Below are 21,264 nucleotides of genomic sequence, written 5' to 3'. Positions count from 1 at the left end.
TGTAGGGCCCTTGACTTGGTTGGTTTGTTGGTGTTTGATTATTTTTGTCTGTGGTGTCTCTAAGGTTGCATGTTCCAATATTTTTTCAACTTTCAGATGTGGACTTCCAACTCCCAGAATTCTTGGAGTTGAAGTCTATACCTCTTGAAGTTGCCAAGTTTAAAAAACACTGAAAATATTTTATTGTACTGTATTTGTAAGCTGCCCATTGGGGTGGGTGGCTGTAATACATTTAAAAAACATTATTATTGGGTTATGATCCACTGGTTTATTAGTCACTAAAAACATATTGCAGACAGTGCACTCCACTTCACCCAGCCCTCCTAACAATGTTTTCCCACTCAAAGATCTATTTTCTCTCTGGCTGATGTTATGAAAGTTCTTCCACCCAGTCACAGCCTTCATGTATGCCAGATACACTACTTTTATAAGCAGAGAAAATCAAACCAGGGAATTTTCTAAAGCGTTGCAAAACTAAGCAATTGTACAGTGAACTTATTGGTTTCAGGCATGAGAGTTAGAGGAATAAGAATGGAGTGAAAAATGACATTTGACTGGCAGGAAAAAAAAATCCAGGAATGGTTCTGATCTCTTGAACAGCTATCCCAAGGCTAGTTTCATATAGATGGAGGTGTCTGCCAAACAATGGAAAGTAACAGCTAGTTCACATATTGAGTTGAGCTATAATGAAATTATTTGGTTTGGGATTAACACAATGTGAAAAGACGCTATTGCAGTTTCTAATCCATGGTGTATGTCTAAGCATAAGTGAATTAAGCCACAATTTGTTCAACAATGTGGTTAAACCAGGATGTCAAATTGATAAATGGGCAAATCCCTAAGAGAATGATGGGATAGTTATGTACACTGCTTCCTTTAAGAGATTATTGAGTAGAGAAGTGTTACTTATACATTTATTTTGGTATTAATTGCTTTTTTTAAAAAAAAATGAAGGCTTCTGTACATTTGCAAACTGCAAATCTGATTTAAAAGCAAACAACAACAGGAATCTGTAGTTGCAGCACTACAGTATTGCAATCGATTAAAAAAAACATCCACAGCTTTTATAATATCTCCTATTCTGCCTGGGGTTGCAAGATGTGGGTTTTTTGCAAATGTGGAGTAAATGTGAAATACACCCCACATTTCAAGTGGAGTGAACATTTCCCATTTCCCATTCTCTCCTTAGCAGCTGCATTTTAGAATGAAACTGCCCCTGTGGAGCTGTATATAGGGACTCAGTATATATTCTGTTCTTTAAAGATAAAGGACACAGAACAATTATTTAATCAAAAAGATGGTTTGGTTTTGTTTACATAAGGAAGAGTCTGCTACATGGATGTGATTTCAGGAGCTGCCTATAGCTTACTGAGGGGAGGGATACACAATTTTAAAACTTAACTAGGTCTTCCTTCAAGCTTCCTTTTACATTTACCTGTTCAGTAACCTAAAGAGATACTAAAGAAAAGGCAAAGTTTTTCTTTTCTCTGGCTTTTTTTTCAGATTGTACAAATCTTTTGCTTTTTTAGAATAGCAAGATATAAGTATTCGGGCTGTATGTGTGAGTAGGTGGAGCAGCTTTTTTTTTGTCATGCTAATCAGTATAACAGCCAGATGTTTGACTCACTTAGAGGCTTATTTTTTTGCTTGGGCCTGCATGCTTTTAAAAGGTGATGCCAAAATAAACTGGCACATCCTGCATGCCTGCATGCACCTGTGTGGTTTGTAGTTTGCATTGCTCCTGTTTTATTTACGCAGAACTTACTTTAAAGCAAGGTGATAATTTATCTCTCCACCTTTAGTGTTTTTTTCACCAGCTTTAATCTGAAGATAAAGCTGCTGTTAAAGCTAGAAGAATAGCCTGTGGTTTATTATTTTTTTCTAGCAGCTTGTAAGAAGAAAAAGAAAAGTTGGAGGGAGATATATTTAAATAGATGGGTGAGCATGCACAGATACCTATTTATTTGGCTGCCAACCGTGACAATTTTAACAGAGTCTGAAGGCAGTGCTTGCGTGTTAAAATACACTTCTAAACTAGAGGCCCTTCCAGCTACACTTTAAAGTCAATAACCGAATTCCCTCATGCATATTTCATCTTTTAGGCTGGTTAACTGTGCGAGAATATGTTGCAAGGCTGCACAGAGGGAGGCAGAGAGACCGACAGCCCTGCTCAGAAGCCAAGCACTTTAGCTGAGCTCTGATTCGTCTCCCTCTGTCACCAAGCAGCAAAGAAACCAGCAATTTTGCTGGTTTCCATTATAGCGGTTTGTGAGATGAACACTAATAACTTCTCCCAATATTACAAGTAGTCATTATTAGCAACTGATGCAATTAAAAAGTGGATTTTCGGGCCCTTTTTCATTCCCCATCACCTTTTCCATTTCTGCTATGTCTTTCGGGGCTTGTCAAGACAAGGGCAGGAACTATCCTGTTTCTATTAATCGTCTCACCAGCAAAAGAGCAAACTATACATGCCTTAAATAAGTACAAGCAGTGGTAAATTTCCACTTAGACTTCCACTTTTTGGGAAGACGATGGCCAGGTTTTTCCCTACGTGCAGTTGCTGCCAACTGAAACGTTTTTGTTTTCTCATGCCTTTATCAATCCATTCTTTTGAAGTTTACTGCTGTGCTATTTTCCGCCAAATCTACTCCGCCAACTTTTCCTGAAAGTATGGAAGACTGCAACCTGACATTTCATATCTTCTTTGCTGCAGACTACGGTATTGAGTCATCCTTGCTTGCTTCCCTGTTTCAGGTTTTCAGAATCCCCTCCCTTTTCATTATATTTACCTGAGTTTCAAGCTATAAAGGATTTATATATGTACTACAGATCCATTTGAGCACCAAATTTGGGTTACGGGTAGACCTCAACTTACAACCATTCATTTAGCAATTGTTTGAAGTTATGACAGCACTGAAAAAGAGAGACATACAGCATCCCCATGACCTTATGATTAAAATTAAGATATTTGACTATCAGCATAGATTGATGACGGTTGACAGCCCCGGAGTCACGTGATTGCCATTTGAGATCTTCCCAGTTGGCTTCTAACAAGCAAAGTCAATGGTGGAAGCCTGATTCACTTAATGCAGACATGTCAAACACAAGGCCCGGGGGCCAGATGCGGCCTGTGAAGTAGTTTCATGTGGCCTGCGAACCCATCCTGGAAACAGTGAGGGAACAGCCCCTGCTGCCTTGGCCCTGGCCCAGGCCGACCGGGAGCCAATGTACAATTTCATGGTGGCCATCTATGCTGAAATGCATTCAGTCTTAGCTCCACAAAGCTGTCTGGAAACAGCGAGGAACCGGCCCGCGCTGCGTTGGCCCCGCCCCCTGGGCGCACGCTGAGGAGGTATCACCCTTTGTGAGGAATGAAGAAATGCACCATTGCGTGGAAGTGGCCAGCACATGGCTCTGCCTACTTCGGGCAGGCTAGGGGCTGGGCAGCGTTGTGCTTCTCTTCAGATTCATGCCACCTGGCTCAGCCTCTCAGCACTGTGAGGAGAGCATTCCGCTGCCTGCCCAAACTGGGGAGGCTGGGGGCTAGGCAGAATTGTGCAGGTAACATCGACTCTCATGCTGCTCATGGCATCCCCTCCCCGAGAGCCCACCAAGCCAGATATGTGAAGTAGGTGAGGGCCATGTGCTGGCCACTTCCAGGCGATGGTGCATTTCTTCATTCCTCACAAAGGATGACACTTCCCCAGCTGTGTTTCTTGCCTGTTTTTCTTCCTCCCTCATCTCAAATATTTTCCCACCACTCTTAGGGAGGAAGGAAGGAAGGAAGGAGAGGGAGGGTCTGAGGGAAGTCCTGCCTTAGTCCTTCTCTGCTGCCCTTTCACCATCCCCTTGCCCCCTCCTCCTGGCCTATCCTGCAGGGTCTCCCATCCTATTGCTAAGGAAGCTTTGGATACAAAGCCAGGTCTCCTGACATGGAGAGGGAGTTGGCCTCCCTCTTGACTTTGCCCTCGTACCCACCATGGGCAACCTGGCTAAGGAGAGCAAGCACAGCAGCAGCAGCCTTGAGGAGGAGGTAAGCGCAGCTGGGTGCCCCCTTGCGGAAGTGGGGCTGGGCTTAGTGCTGCGGGTGCTTGAGGGCTTGGCTGGGGATTTGACCTCCGTGCCACCGTCCAGCCCCCCCCCCATGGCCTGAGAGGAACAGTGAGGCTTCTCCAGTGGACCATGCCTTGGCACTTGCCCCAATCCCATCTCCTTCTGCCAGAGACCCTCAGATCTGTCCCATTCCTGCCCAGGCCACCATAGGCACCCTTGATGCGAACGATGTAGAGCTGACCGTGCCCACCCAATAGGCCATACGCACTCCAGCCACGCCCACCCAGTAGGCCACGCCCACCCTGGCCATACCCACCCGGCCCCCTGAGGGCAACCGCAATGCTGATGCGGCCCTGAACGAAATTGAGTTTGACACCCCTGATGAATGCATGATTCGCTTAATAACTATGGTGATTTGCTTAATAAACCCAGCAAGAAGGTCGTAAAATTGGGCATGACTCACCTAAATGACTGCCTAGCTTAGCAATGGAAGTTCTAGGTACCAACTGTGATCATAAGTTAAGGAATGGCTGTATAGGAGGGTAAGAACTGGTGTTTAAGGTCCCACAAATCCTAGTGGTCCCTCTTCAACCGGAATGAAAATGTTGGCAGTTTGGCAGAGCTGATCACTAAAAAGACTTGTTTCTATGCTGTCTACAAGGAGTCACGAATTAATCCCCACGATCCTGATTAAAATTAAGGTATTTGGCAATCAGCATGGATTGATGACGGTTGACAGTCCTGGAGTCATGTGATTGCCACTTGAGATCTTCCCAGTTTAACAAGGGCCTGACACTAACTCGATGCTGCTTCCTGCCATGCAGCTGTCTTTCTATCAAAGCTTTTGCCTGAACCACCAAACTTTTCCCCACCATATCGGGCCAGTCCTCTTTATTATTGCTTCATTGTCACTTGCTGAGCTGTGGAACCAGCCACATAAAGAATCCCAGAAGTAGCCATCATAAAATATACTCTGCACTGACCCTGTTCAGATGTCATTCGGCTAGAAAGCAGAACCTCAGAACATCTTTGACATCCTGTCCTGAGCAGACTTCTTACGGCATCTCTTTTCTGTTTCTCTAATGCCAGTGTTTTCCAACCGTGGCAACTTGAAGATGTGTGAACTTCAACAACATGGCTGGCAGGGGAATTCTGGGAGATGAAGTCCACACATCTTCAAGTTGCCACGGTTGGGAAACACTGGCATTAGAGAAACAGAAAAGAGATGCCGTATGAAGTCTGCTCAGGACAGGATGTCAAAGATCTACAGTAGGATAGGATCTGTGTTCACAAGTTTGAGTAAATTGCGGCAGCTGATAGGCAAAAGGAGAGATTTAGATCTAGGTTGGGGAAACAAAAACAGATGCAATCTATGGACATAGCTGCTTCTGGCTTTGCAAGATAAAATGTGTAAGCACTCATATGATGAACTGGTAAGTTTGCTCTCTGGGTCAAGCAACAATATGGGTACAGTAGTAGCTTTAATGGGGGAAGGGAGAGAAAAAGATTGCATTTCAGCCCTAAAATGACTTCAGCCAATAGAGTGGACAAGGCCTCTATTTTTTGCATCCACACAAAATGAGAAATATTGCTGGAGAAATTAGCTGCGGGGAAAAAAAACTTCTACAATGAAAAGAGTTAAGCTGTATATATTTATATTCTCTCTCTCTCCTTTTTCTCACACACACACTATACTTCTCTCACTCCCTCACACATACACCCTCTCCACTGACATTCTTACTGCTTTCATTTAAATAAAAAAATGATTATAGGTATCTGCAGTGCTTTTTTTGTAAAAGAAAAAGGTGCCGGAACTCACACATGTCATACAACCTGCCTTGCCTACCCTACAAGGTTCCATCCAAAAAACATGCCGGAACTCCGTTCTGGGTGTTCTATGAGAAAAAAAGCCCTGGGTATCTGTGAAATAAGAGGGAGTCATCAGCAGAGCCAAACATTTTCAGCTTTCTACCAAAAACTGAGCAAGGGTAAGGTAGCCTAGTTTACATAGTATATTAAGTCTTGCTGTGCTTTTTTCTATTTTAATTAATTTATTTTAATTTTTTATCTTGTCTTCATTACTTTTACAAATAACTCAAGGCAGCAAATATGGGCAATACATACACATACACACACACACACACACACACACACACACACATATGAAAGCAGTGAAAGCTGGACCATAAGAAAGGCTGAGCGCCAAAGAATTGAAGCCTTTGAACTCTGGTGCTGGAGAAGACTCCTGCGAGTCCCTTGGACAGCAAGGCGATCAAACCGGTCAGTCCTAGAGGAGATCAACCCTGACTGCTCTTTAGAAGGCCAGATCCTGAAGCTAAAACTCAAAGACTTTGGCCACCTAATGAGAAGGAAGGACTCACTGGAGAAGAGCCTAATGCTGGGAAAGATTGAGGGCAATAGAAGAAGTGGACGACAGAGAATGAGGTGGCTGGATGGAGTCACTGAAGCAGTAGGCTTGAGCTTAAATGGAATCCAGAAGATGGTAGAGGACAGGAAGGCCTGGAGGAACGTTGCCCATGGGGTCGCAATGGGTCGGACACAACTTCGCAACTAACAACAACAACAACATAGATATAGATATAGATATAGATATAGATATAGATATAGATATAGATATAGATATAGATATAGATATAGATATAGATATAGATATAGATATAGATATAGATATAGATATAGATATAGATATAGATATAGATATAGATGATATAGATATAGATATAGATGATATAGATATAGATATAGATATAGATATAGATATAGATATAGATATAGATATAGATATAGATATAGATATAGATATAGATATAGATATAGATATAGATATAGATATAGATATAGATATAGATATAGATATAGAGAGAGAGACTGGCCCAAAGTCAACAAGCTGGCTTTGATTTCTAAGAGGGGGTGACTATAATTCACCATCTTCTGATGATTGGTCCAAATTCACCCAGCCAGTTTTCATGCCTAAAGAGGGATTAGAACTCACTGTCTCCTTGGTTTCTAGGCCACAACCTCTACACCAAACTACACAACCTCTACACCAAATTCACTGGCTACCCAATGTAGTTTATTTAACAAACAACAGTTATACAGATCGTGACTTTTGCAAATCTTGAGAAAGCTTGTTGCAGAATGGGATGGCAAAGGGAGCCTTTGAAAAAGGAATAGCAACTACCGTAATTTTGCCCCAAATCATTTTGACCTATTCTGGTTTACTTGTCCCAATGGGAGATGGGTACTAAATGCGCCTTCTAGAGTTCTGACTGGAAGAAACAACGGGAGGGGGTACCAAACCAATGATCCGGAGATAGTTCGGGCTCTCAAGAGGCATCAAACAAAACAAGCTATATCATTTAAGAAAAGGTCTTTGGATTGCTGAAGTTAATAGAGCTAGAGAAGTGATGATCATACTAAGGATGTTCCTTGCTTTGAAACGTGATGAAAGAGAGGATGGGGAGGTTTATCAATTAGATAACAATTTCTGACATTTAAGTGAGAATCCCACTCCTCTGCTCCTTCTCTTGAGGGTACCAATCCAGCCTTTCTGATTCATCCTGCCAACCTTACCGACAATGGACAATGGCACCCACCTATTGGCTTTTCCTACATTTCAAGATCTCTATCCATTATCAGCTGAGGAAATAAAACATGTGTGAAGGTTGTCACTATTTGCTGGAGACTGGGGGTTGGCTGTGGGAGGGGGAGAGAGAGAATTCAAGGACATGCTACTTGCTAGAATTAATTTCCCAGTGCAGATACACTGTACAAGGGATGCCCCGTGGAGGGAGGTATAATTAGGCCACACTGTTCTTTGAATACTGCAATCTTCTTATTTTATCTGCCACACCCACTTTGAATGCTGGAATTGCCATGTAGGAATGGAATATATACAGATCATCAGAAAGGAAGGACCCATCTTCTACCTCCCTATTTAATACATATGTCAGAATCCATTTATATCATATTCATAAATGTATGTTTAAAACATTATTCCATGGATTCTGCCATCTCCCGAGGAAGAGGGAACGAATGTGTATTGAGACTGTATTAGGCATTTCAAAGGAAAAGAGAAGCCTTTTGAACTGGGGGAACAAAAGGGGGGGGGTTAGGGTAGGAGCATCTGGCTTGTGTCACGGAAGAGAGCAATAAACATAAAAGATCCTAACTTCCTTTTTCCCACAAGAGGGATGATACGAGGTAAATGATGGGGGACTGACCAAATGGGGTTAAGGGGGGGTTGAACCGGGAACTCTTTATAAGGGTTTAGTTTGTAGAACAATATTAAGTCCTGTCTTGTATTCCTACAACCAAGCATGTCATAGTAAAGATTCCTTTTGGACTAAGATTTGGCTTCCTAAGACGTGGTTTGGGGTGGGTCCTGACAACATAGGAGGTTCATTGTACATGATTTTTTTTTCAATGGTAAGGTGCCCACACTCTCAAAAAGCCTCTTGAGATTCCGTTTGATCTTCTCCATTAAAGCAGTTAATGCATCTGTAGCTCATCAGATGACAAGTTAGAAACATATCAGTCTCATGGCCTTACTTGTGTTCTTTTTAGCTCTAGAAATATGCTGTGTGTGTGTGTGTGTGTGTGTGTGTGTGTACACACACACACACACACACACACACACACACCCCGTGGGATAAAATGGAGGGATAAAATGGAAGATAGCATTCTGAGCAGAAAAAAATAACCAGAAATATCTAGAACTTCAATAAGATGAAGTATCCAGAGCCAAGCCTCTTAAACAAATTATCTTGTCTATGATAACATAGCATGGTATACTTTCCAGGTCTGTTACAGAATTTCCAGAAAGCAGAACTCTGACTGAAGCCGAGGACATACCTAACTCATTCCTTAAGATGAATTTATGGATGGGATCAACTACAATTACATAGGACCACAAATTATATTTATATTTATATTTATTAAATTTTTATACCGCCCTTCTCCCGAAGGACTCAGGGCGGTGTACAGGGCAATAAATATTTAAAAACAAAGTACAAAAGTTAAAAAACAATTAAATAATTTATGCCCGATATATACAATAGTTAAAGCCATATTAAAAACCCAACCCCAAACCCATCAGACCAGTCCGGATTGCTTATAGGAGAGAAAGAGGGCCAAATGTGCCACAAGGTTTAGAGGACTATCAGAATAAAGAACAGTTAAATAGGATTATTGAGTCAATGAAGTAGAATTGTGGATTGGGACAGAAATGGAAATATGGAATTATGTTTGAAGAACAAATGTGGACTGTAATAGAAATATGGAATTATGTTTGAAGAACAGAAGCCTGAAGAGGCAAAGTGGTAGAATTACAGCAGCAGAGTTATAGATTTTAAACTATCAGGTTGCACCTCAAAAATCTATGGAGCTACAGAAAAACATAGAGGAAGGAAGGAAGGAAGGAAGGGTTCATACATGCATGAAGCCATTCGTTCGGGCTTGACAAGATCATTAAAGGCAACACATTAACACAGAAAGTTCCTTTATCAGCAAAGTGTACCTTAAGTGTAAACATCTTGCCTTACTTATAGAATTTTACAACGCAGATAAGGAGGCTTTTTTCCTCGTGTCAGTCTCTCATGTTTTTCTATATTATCCATTATCCCTACAGATAAAATCTTGTAAAGATGGCAAGGTGGTATCACCATTCAACATATTTTGGCTAAGAGTGCTAGGACCTGTGTAATTGGAAGCACTCATAGAAACCACTGGTTAATTCAACATGGACAGAAAAGAAAATCCTTCTGGGCTGACATTTTATAAATTCTCCAGCAAAGAGCAGTAAAATCTGTGACCTGACCAAATTCTGCATTTTCTTGCATCTTGCATCTTCAGGCTTTTAATTGAAACTGATGATCTGCACAGGAAGGCACATCTATGCCACTAAATAAATCTATAAATAATAACAAGCCTACTAAATTCTGCATCTATTGCTCAGTTCTGCATTTTTCCAGCACCTGGACGGAATTTTTAAAAATACAGCTTTGGGGCAAAGCAATAACGCCCCAAACCATCACAGGGTGGTAACATCTGAGCTGGGTAGCAGGAAAGGGTCCAGAGGGGGGGGGGTCAAGGCAAATGGGGAAGGAGGGGTTAGTTAGGGGCTGAGGTTTCTCTCACCAGATGAAGTCTGTGCAATGGCTGCAGAAAGTGGGCTGTTTGAAGAAGCGGGCGGTAAACTTGTGGCTCTTCACCTCGTGGATGACCTTCTGACGGAGCGCCCCCTTGCGGCAGAAAAGCGGCTTGGTTAAGCACTCGGTCTCGGTGGGGGAGCTCAGGAGCGCCATGCTGCCCCCTGGGGGAAGCCCCGGTGCCCTGACCCACAAAGACGAAGGGCTGCCGGGGAAAGAGAGGAGGGAAATGAGAGCGGGAGATGGGGGTCGATGAAGGGCAGGGAAAGAGGACGGACGGAAGATGAAGGGATGCTTGGTCGAGAGAGAGAGAGAGAGAGGGAAGAGAGTTTGCAAAGAAAGGGGCTAGCAGAAAGGATGGAGGGAAAAATCCGGAGATGCCGAGGGAGGGATGGGAGAGGAAGAGAGCAATTGGATAGAAGAGCAAGGAAGTGGGGAGTGGAGCAAAGAAGGAAAAGAGAAGAAGGGAGAGGAGAAAACGGAGGAAGATACGGAGCAGCAGAGGAAGGCGCGCGAGAGAAACAGGTTGTGACTGATCTGCCTCTCTTGCTCAGGGAGGTTTGGGGGGGGAGGGGGGGCCTGAGGCTGGGAAGGAGGAGTTAGAGTTTAAAGAGAAAGCATAACGGTTGCCTTTCTCCAAGGAGCCAGCAGGACACACACACAACACACACACACCCCTCTTTCTAAATTCCTTTTTAATTGCACCATATCTCCTTAGAGAATCCAGGTTCCCAGCCTTCTCCTGTTCAGTGATCCCACCTACCTAACCCAGCCACCCACCCAAAACAAAGCCCATCTCTTCAAGGCACGTTGTAAGACAAGCCAATAGGTGGGTCTAAAGCAACGTGGTTGAGAAGAAGAAGAAGAAGAAGATGGGGTTGCAGAAGAAGCAGAATTAGGACAGACTGAGCAAGGAAATGGGGTGTTGTGGGTCAGGAAGTTCTGAATTTGCTCCCCGGGCCTCTTCCTGGATGAATGATGTGGCAGGTGGTGGTGGTGGTGGTGGTGGTGGTGGGGTGAATCTGATGAATGGAGAAGTTGTACTCCTGGATCCATCCCCATCTCCTGATCCCTGTTTTTGAGTTCAGAGTTCCTGGTGACAAATGTGGAAGCCAGCCTGCCCTTTGGCAGGGCGCTCTCTGGGACTTATTAATGAATAACTTTGGCCGCAGGGCTGAAGAAATGGATATACCGGTATATAATCCCACGGGAGAATCCCTGCTGGATCTTATACAGTTGTCCCAACCTGTAAGGCTGACTCCTGCTCCTCACCCTTCAGAAGAGAATCTCGGATCAGCCCCTAGAGCACCGGAGAATCTTGGGTCTTCACCCCTTTCCTGTCAGCCCTTCCTTACATAGGACTGACCTGATCACTGTGTCCCACCCTCGGAAAGCAGCCCCCCACCTCCTGCCCCCACACAGGATTCCCAAGAAACTTCTTGTATCTTGTATCATGTCTGGGTTTGCCTCTCTGCTGTTTCTCCTGCTTCTTTCTTGCCAGATCTCAGAAGGCTCCAAGCACGTAGAAGGTGAGTTCCTTCATATCTCTCCCCCGGGGTCTACAATTGCTAATTTTTAACACAAAGTACTGGGTTAGGAACACAGGAGCTGGGTTTCCACTACTCCCCCTCTCCCCTTTGGATTTGGTCGGTCCTGGGTATCAGCCATGGTGGGAGAGTGGCTGACTTTTACATCTGCAGCCCCATAGAGGTGGGAGCTCTATGGGGCATGCCTACCCAGAGTATATCTTTGACCATCCCCAGGTACAGAGTTGCAACTTGCCGTGAGAGGGCAGGGGTGACCTGTTTACTGGGGCACCCAGCTAAGTGGCAGTGCAGCTGGGTGTGGATCCAGATATTTTCTTTTCCGGCCTTCGACCCTCCTATGGACTTGATCATCTCCAGGACTACCTATTCTGGACTTGCTGGACTAACATGCGACAATATACTAGCACGGACTTGCTCGCCCTCAGGGGTGCCCCCCTCGCCTGGGTGCGACCCGCCTCTTTAAATTCTAACCTCGATGAAGGGCCCGAGTTTTGGGTCTCTGAGAGATGGCTGGGCAGGGGTAGGGGCCGTCAACATAAATGTAATAAGAGGCCCCTGATTTTGTTTTTATCAAAAATTTTTACGGGGTTGGGGAGGGGGGTGGGAGATAAGGGTTGTCTGGCTTTGGGGGGCGGCCAATCAACCATAGTTCAGGCCAGACTTGGGTCTGACCGCGCGGGGGGAGAACGAGGGGTCGTTGTCTCCGGGGCTCATGAGCGGGTCGTGGGATTACCAATTCCCACGACGGGGAATGGCAGCAGGCGGATAGACAGGGGGCCATATCGTTACCGGGAGCGCCGTCTCCGCTATTTGCAAGCGGTGGGGCGCTCCGACCCTCTGCTTCTTTCCCGAGGTTCCGGGAGCGATGATGTGCAGCCTCCTGAGCTCCGGCTGGTGTACTTGAATGCCAGGTCCGTGGTCAACAAGGCTCCCCTTATTAGGGATTTAGTTGAGGGTGAGCATGCGGACCTGGCTTGCATCACGGAGACTTGGTTGGGCCCAGAGGGTGGGGTCCCTTTGGTTGATCTTTGCCCACCAGGCTTCCGGGTGCTACACCAGCCTCGAGCTCAGGGTAGGGGTGGGGGTGTGGCGGTGATCGTTAGGGAGACCTTATGTCCGCGGGAGACCACCGTTCCTCAGATAGTCGGGTGTGAGTCTCTCTTCATGAGATTTGGCTCTGGGGCGCAGTTGGGCTTGCTGCTCGTGTACATTTCGCCTAGTCGCGTAGCGGCAGCCCTGCCCGAGCTGCTCGATGTCCTCTCAGGGTTGGTGGTTGAGTTCCCCAAACTTATAGTTTTGGGAGACGTCAACCTACCATCCCTGGGAGGTTCATCTGAGCTTGCTCGGGAGTTCATGGCTTCCATGACGGCCATGGACCTGACGCAGGTAATTTCTGAGCCAACTCATGAGGGAGGCCACACCCTTGACCTGATTTTCTTATCTGGACGGTGGTTGGATGATCTTGGTGGGGGCTTTCCATTTATTATGCCCCTGTCATGGACCGATCATCACCTCCTGCGGCTGGTCTTCCATTTTGCCACCCCCCGCCGTGGAGGTACGGAGCCAACTAGATGGTACCGCCCCAGACGCCTAATGGATCCTGAGAGATTCCAAGCGGCGCTGGGGTCTCCACCTGCCTCCATTGCTCACAGCTCGGCGGATGCCTGGGAAAGTGGAAGCCTGGGAAAGGGCAGCCACTGAGGCACTCGACCGGGTTGTACCCTTGCGGCCCCTGACCCGGCGCAGATCCCAGCGAGCTCCATGGTTCTCCGCGGAGCTCCGGGAGATGAAGCGTCGGAAACAGGGCCTAGAGAGCTGCTGGAGGTCCAGCCGATCTGAACCCGACCGATTGCGGTTAAGAACCTACATTAGGTCTTATCTCGCTGCGATGAGGGAGGCGAGGTGTAATTACTTCTCCACCCTCATCGCGTCCGCAGATAATCGCCCGGCCGCCTTGTTTAGGGTGACTCGCTCCCTTCTTAATCAGGAGGTGAGGGAGGATCCCTTGCAGGGTCGTGCCGAGGAGTTTGGTCAACATCTGTCGGATAAAATCGCTCGGATTCGGACCGGTTTGGACTCCAGCTGGGCAGAGTCTGACGATCAGGACACGGGCGGTCTTGTCAATGTTATCTGGGAGGAGTTTGATTCTGTGACCCCTGATGAAGTGGACAGGATTATGGGGAAGCTGAGTTCCACCACATGTTTATTGGACCCGTGCCCTTCTTGGCTGGTTTATGCAGCTAGGGAGAGGACACGAGGCTGGCTCCAGGCGGTTATATCTGCTTCTTTGAGTGAGGGTTGTTTCCCCACCATCTTGAAGGAGGCGGTGGTGAGACCTCTCCTCAAGAAGCCTGCCTTGGACCCAGCTGTATTGAACAACTTTCGTCCAGTCTCCAACCTTCGCTTTCTTGCGAAGGTTGTTGAGAGTGTGGTGGCGCATCAGCTCCCTCTGGTCCTGGATGAAGCGGATTATCTGGACCCTTACCAATCAGGTTTCAGGCCCGGGCACAGCACGGAGACGGCATTGGTCGCTCTGGTGAATGATCTCTGGAGGGCTCGGGATAGGGGGTATTCCTCTGTCCTAGTCCTATTAGACCTCTCGGCGGCTTTCGATACCATCGACCATGGTATCCTGCTGCGGCGTCTCAGGGGATTGGGAGTGGGAGGCACGGTTTTTCAGTGGTTCTCCTCCTATCTCCTGGGACGCTCGCAGTCGGTGTTGGCAGGGGGGCAGAGGTCGACCCCTAGGACTCTCGTTTGTGGAGTTCCTCAGGGGTCGGTCCTCTCGCCTCTCCTGTTCAACATCTATATGAAACCGCTGGGTGAGATCATTCGTGGTTTTGGAGTTGGGTATCATCAATATGCTGATGATACCCAACTTTTCATTTCGACCCCAAACCACCCCAGTGATGCCCTCGCTGTGATGTCCCGTTGCCTGGAGGCGGTTCGGGTCTGGATGGGGAGGAACAGACTTCAACTCAACCCTGACAAGACTGAGTGGCTGTACATTCCAGCTTCCCGAGACACCTGGGATGTTCCACCTCTTTCTATGGGGGGTGAGCTTTTACCCCCTGTGGATAGGGCTCGCAACTTGGGAGTCCTCCTAGATTCACGACTCACTTTGGAAGATCACATAGTGGCCGTGACTAGGGGGGCTTTTGCCCAGGTTCGCCTGGTGCGCCAGTTGCGGCCCTATCTGGACCGGGAGGCCTTGTGTACGGTCACTCATGCGCTCGTGACCTCTCGCCTAGACTACTGTAACACTCTCTACATGGGACTTCCCTTGAAGACTACTCGGAGGCTCCAACTGGTACAGAATGCGGCCGCGAGAGTTGTCTTGGGAGTTTCCCGGTACTCCCATGTTACACCTTTGCTCCGTGAGCTGCATTGGTTACCAGTTGTCTTCCGGGTAAGGTTCAAGGTTTTGGTTATGATCTTTAAGTCCCTACATGGCATGGGTCCGCGATACCTCGAGGACCACCTGCTGCCGGCGTCGACTCCCCTCCGCCCTGTGCGCGCCCACAGAGAGGGCCTCCTCAGGGTGCCTCCTGTCAGGGAATGTCGACTGGTGGCCCCCAGGGGGAGGGCCTTCTCTGTGGGTGCTCCGGCGTTATGGAATCAACTGCCGGTTGAGCTCCGGATGGCATCAGACCTCCGATCCTTCCGTCGTGGGTTGAAGACCCATTTATTTGAACTAGCGGGTCTGGCCTGATGGGGGTACTTGGGTTTTTTATAGGTTTGTTTTATTATTCTGGTTTTAACTTGGGCATTAATTTAATTATCTTTTAATGTTTGTACTGTTGTTTATATTTATGCCCTGTGAACCGCCCTGAGTCCCTTTGGGAGAAGGGCGGTATAAAAATCTCAATAAATCTTAATCTTAAATCTTACTGTATCCAAATGAACCCAGCCACATAGTGAGCTTAGTGAGGCCAGCCAACTCTGGGTTTTTTATTCAAGAGACCATGAATTGAACAAAGCATGGCTTAAAGCAGAATGTAAGGTTGATTATTTCTTCAGCATCTAGCCTTCCTGGGTCTGCTCTGACCAATCCTAACTTGGCTGTTAGCCTAAGTGAGCCACAGTCAGCCCAAAATATTTTTAAGGTGCATTGATGGAGTGGCACACCTAGCATCAGCTGTGACACTATAAAAGCTTCCGGATTGCTTAAAACACGGTTGTCCAACCTTTTGGCTTGCCTGGGCCTCACTGAGTGAAGAGAAATTATCTTGGGCCGCCTGTAAAATATATAGTATGCTGAACGTATATAAATAACAAACTTCCTTTATTTTTTGGCATGTTTTTATTAACTTGGGAGGCTGCATTGCTAGCTGTCCACAGCCGGATGTAGCTTATGGGTTGCAGGTTGGACATACCTGGTTTAAAATATGACTACCCTCCACTGATTTGCCTTATCAGCTTTGTAGCTCAAGTTGGACATAGGAGCAAAAATAATTGTCAGCCCTTCTGCCAGAAGATAAATTAAGGACATGTGTTTAATTATCTGTTTCTTTTCTTCCACTCAGGTGGAAATAAAATAATAAATATATAATAAACTACATAAAAACAATATTTGTATTGAAGACTTGAGATATTATAGGTATAGGTATAGGTTCCCCCGCACATGCGTGCTAGTCGTTTCTGACTCTAGGGGCCGGTGCTCATCTCCGTTTCAAAGCCGAAGAGCCAGCGTTTGTCCGAGGACGTCTCCGTGGTCATGTGGCCGGCATGACTGGACGCCAAAGGCGCACGGAACGCTGTTACCTTCCCACCGTAGTGGTCCCTATTTTTCTACTCGCATTTTTACGTGCTTTCGAACTGCTAGGTTGGCAGAAGCTGGGACGAGTAACAGGCACTCACTCTGTTACGCGGCACTCGGGATTCGACCCGCCAAACCGCCGACCTTCTGATCGACAAGCTCAGTGTACTAACCCACTGAGCCACCGCGTCCCTGCTTGAGATATTAGATACTTTTAAAAAACTTTTCCTGCATCAGGATACAAAGACACAAAGCAAACTGCCCTGAATAAAAGGATCTTACCAGGGGGATCTAATTATTTATTCTGAAAAATCTACTGAAGACACTTAGCCTTTTTCAAGCTATTTTACAGATACAAAATTGAGGCTTCACAGATAAATGGTTCAAGGCAGCTATGACATTTATCTACTCAGCTTTCTCATATCTTGAATGCCACATTCTAAGCACTGAATAATATTGCCAGTCTGTACTTATAAACTTCTACATGCATACTTTCACACGTTTTCTCTCTCTCTGTCCATCCAATGGTTAATTTCTAAAATGCAAATATTTCTAAAATGAAGGTATTTATGCCTCATTTAACTTTCTAACACTGTATGAAATCTACGCATTCATTTGTCTTCAGATATACTCAAGCTGTTTTCCATAATCACATTTACATGTATATATGTGTGTGTGTGCGTGTCTGTAATTACATGTTATAATTACATAATTATTGATTTTCTACAGAGATTTAATGCATCTGAGAAAGATCCAGAAATATTTAAGCCAGCATGTCTTATTTTAGGGAAGTACAAGCTTAATCATGTATTCAGATTTTATATATATAAAATCATACTATATGTGAATGCCATTTTCCACCATCACAGAAAATACCTTTCAACTACTTAGTATAGATTTGAATGTGCTATATAATGGTAGTCCAATTGATATGGTTCTATTGTTTATTTGTGGGGCTACACAAAGTAAACAATGGAACTCACATTCAGCTTCGCTAGTTTCACAACTGTATAAAATAGCACTCCATCAATATTATTACTGAGCAAAAGTTTAATAATAGTTGTATTTTCTCTGTTTGGAATATACTATACATAATAACTTGGATTATGTTTCATTGCTTGGTTTATTTATCCCCAAAGTGACTAAGTTTTAAAATCTTTATAAAGGTGCAAAATATGAAGAAATACTCCAGAATACATTACTGCCCACTGGATTCCACAGTAATGGAATCTCTGAGAAAAAGAAATAGGCTAAAGGACAGAAGTAACTAACAAATAGGTACAGAACATAAATGTGTGGGATATTTTTTTCTTGCAAATTAATATAAAACTGTCAGTTTCAGAATATAGTTCTCCATCTGGTGGCCATGGATGGTAAAGCAACTTTCCTCTTGTATATTAAAACATATTTTTTGAGCTTGTTATTTTACAGTCAATTTAGGCACCAATATGGAACTGGCCTTCTTCCTGTATATTTTTCAGCTCTTTAGTCCTAATATTTACAGTAATGAAATTTTCCCAGCCAGACCCGATTAGGTCTGACCCAGCTTAGCTTAGTAAAATCATTCAAAGTTGGATATATTCCAGCTGGATTCTTCTAAATTAAATGCAAGAAAAGATATGCTTAATGAACAAAACCTATTTTCTTTCTTAACCCCACACCCTTCCTTTCCATATAGGATATATTTAAAGTGCAGTCTCAGGGATTTTTGAAAATGGGTGTTACTTCTCATTAGCATCTTATTAAGAATTGTCACCTTCTTCACAATTAAGGTTGTGTGCAAGGGCAGGTGATTTTTTGCTTTATATAGCCATGACAATTCCTTAGATATTAAAAGGCTGTTAAAAGCACAGGAACACAAGTTGTGCCTTCTGCTCACAATCACTGAAGAGAAAGGTTTGACTGTCTTTTGCTCAAGCAAATGAAGAAGGGGGACATTCAAATGTGTGCAATCTGGGATTGCAAACCCAGACACAAGGGTGATAGTTAAATAATGCAGATCTGAGCTAGAATTGTTTTAAACAAGAATTGGTAAAGTTTATTTCCATCACGTGCGTGCATGCGTGCGCACACGCACACACACACACACACACACACACACACACAAATCCTCATGAACTGTGGTTTAGTTTGCAGAGTTCAGTGGGAAGTATAGACTAGAAAAATAAAACCAATTTAACTATCAGTCTTCTTTCAAAAGTCAACACATATTTTCCCCTGGATCAGTTGTGGGATTCAAATATGTGAACAACTGGTTCTATGTGTGGATGGTGCTTCCAGAAGTCCATTCGGGGCCAGGGCAACAAAAAATTAGCTACCGGTTCTGCCGAAGTGGTGAGAACCGGCTGAAACCCACCACTGTCCTGGATGATATTTAAACCTGGGAGAGCGATTGGAACTTAAATTTCTGTAATAGTAGATTGAGTAAACATACCAGCCAATCCAGAAGGTGATTTGTTTTAATGTGTTACACCCAACCATTCTGGTTCTATAAACTATCGTTTGTGGCAGCATATTGTATGAACCTAGCCAGTTGTGGTGCACTTAATTTTCATTAAACAATGGTTTAACATGATATGTGAATCCATCAACCATCTTGCAAGAGTGCTCCAACACTGCAAAGTACGGGTCATTAAATGATTGTGAAAGATTTTGGAGCAAGTTGGTGGCCAAACAATACAAAGACCCATATAGGACCACAGAGAACTAGATATTCGGTTTGGGAACACTAAAAAAAGTGAGAGAGATGCCCTGCTTGGCCTTGGGATTCTAAAATAAAATTCATTGGAAATGCAAGAAAACTTAGTTCTCAAGCTAATTTGCTTTTGGACTGATTTTTTTCCTCTCATACGACTATAAGTTTTCCATATTAAGGAGGATTTCCAAAATTAAAATACCCAAACAGAAAGCTTTGAAAACTGTTCTGTATGTTGGAACCAGTTTCACTTCTCAGACAGGTTGAGCTTTGAAGAAAAGGCATAAGACATCAACTGGCAGGTAAGGATAAAACCACAGGTAATACTCGATTTACAATCATTCATTTAGTGACCATTCAAAGTTACAACAGCACTGGAAAAAGTGACTGATGACCATTTTTCACACGACTGCTGCAGCATCCCTCTGGTCACATGATCAAAATTCAGATGTTTGGTAACTGGCGTGTGTTTATGACGGTTGCCATGTCCCTTGGCCATGTGATCCCCTTTTGTGACCTGACAAGCAAAGTCAGTGGGGAAAGCCAGATTCACTTAACAACCGTGTTACTAACTTAACACCTGCAGTGATTCACTTAACAACTGTGGCAGGAAAGATCATAAAATGGGTCAAAACTCACTCAGCTGTCCTGCTTAGCAATGGAAATTTTGGACTCAGTTGTGGTCGTAAGTCGAGAACCTCCTGTACTTTACCAGTGTTGTAATAGGTGAGATAATGCCTTCCCAGTAACACTATTTTGTCCCTCTTGCTGATTTCTGCTTGCCTCCACCATTGTTCCTCAGTTACCAGCTACTTTATATTCAATCCCTGTTAATAATTGCCAGAGCAGAAAAAGCCTTCAGCACATTTCACCCTTGGTATCAGGCTACTTAGGGGTTTGCTAGACTTTCATAATAATTCTCTAGCCCCATAGATCATCTCCTCTAGGTTATTCCTGGTTGTTGACATTTTAATAAATAACTCCACACCACCCTTCCCTCCTCACCCAGTAATACCCTTAGGCATTTCTGCCCTTAAGATTTACTCACGTTGATCAGTTCCAAGTACTTTTCTAATCAGAATTATGTAAAAACAAAAAGGGGGACGCTGCAATCTTGAACTGCACTCTATCTGAAGATGTGCCGGGCATCTTCTTGGAAATCTTCAGTACCAATGTGTCTGAACATCTCTACTGTTCAACTTGGAAGACCCCGAAGTTGAAATGTCTCTGAGATATCCAAGACCTTCTTAGGGCAAGGTGGAGAAAGATGTTTTCCCTTTATGAATAGAGTAGAGTAGAGTAGAGTAGAGTAGAGTAGAGTAGAGTAGAGTAGAATAGAATAGAATAGAATAGAATAGAATAGAATAGAATAGAATAGAATAGAATAGAATAGAATAGAATAGAATAGTTGAAAGGGACCTTGGAGGTCATCTAGTTCAACCCCTTGGTCAAGTATTCTTTCCCTTACGATCGTAATTACGTCCAACATTACCATTGTTAAGCAAGGCAGCTGTTAAGTAAGTAAATCAGGGGTGTCAAACTGCCGGCCCGCGGGCCGGACGCGTCACAACGAAACCGCACCCACCCCATTGCCGGCAATGGGGAAAAAGCTCCGATACCTCGCGCGATGTCACACGACGTCGCAAGTTTGACATGCCTGAAGTAAATGAATCATGTGGTCGTTAAGGAAATCTGGCTTCCTCCATTGACTTTGCTTGGCAGAAGCCAGCTGGGAAGGTCGCAAATGGTGATCGTGTGTGACCCTGGGACAGTGCAACCATCATAAATACATGCCAGTTGCCAAGTGCCTGAATTTTGATCACATGACCTTGGGGATGCTGATTTAGTGCAAGAACCCGTCAGACCCCCATTTTTTTTCAATGGCATTGTAATTTTGAACGGTCACTAAATGAATGGTTGTAAGTCAAGGACTACCTGTACTTTCTTCGTGGAAGGTCCATAATTGGGGCCCAGGACAAGTAATTTTCTCCCCAAATTAGAATACCGGTATGTTTGACCTAGTAGCAGACAGCCTTT

At 44.6% G+C, this 21,264-nt stretch overlaps 1 protein-coding gene across 1 annotated transcript in view; it reads right to left on the bottom strand.

Moving 5' to 3' along the window:
* The window catches only part of LOC308677886 (protein kinase C gamma type-like), a gene marked incomplete at both ends in the record, with an annotated part of 48,224 nt that extends 37,842 nt beyond the window's left edge, over window positions 1-10,382 (bottom strand). The window contains one exon of the mRNA XM_081344581.1: window positions 10,216-10,382. Coding sequence (XP_081200707.1) covers window positions 10,216-10,382 — 167 coding nt within the window. The remainder of the gene's footprint in view (window positions 1-10,215) is intronic.
* Between the last annotated feature and the right edge of the window lie 10,882 nt (window positions 10,383-21,264).

Source organism: Vipera berus (genome assembly GCF_964194415.1).
Source record: "Vipera berus genome assembly, chromosome: Z".
Lineage (NCBI taxonomy): Eukaryota > Metazoa > Chordata > Lepidosauria > Squamata > Viperidae > Vipera > Vipera berus.
Note: the sequence above shows the minus strand (reverse complement) of the source record. Positions and strands in the feature narration are given on the sequence as shown.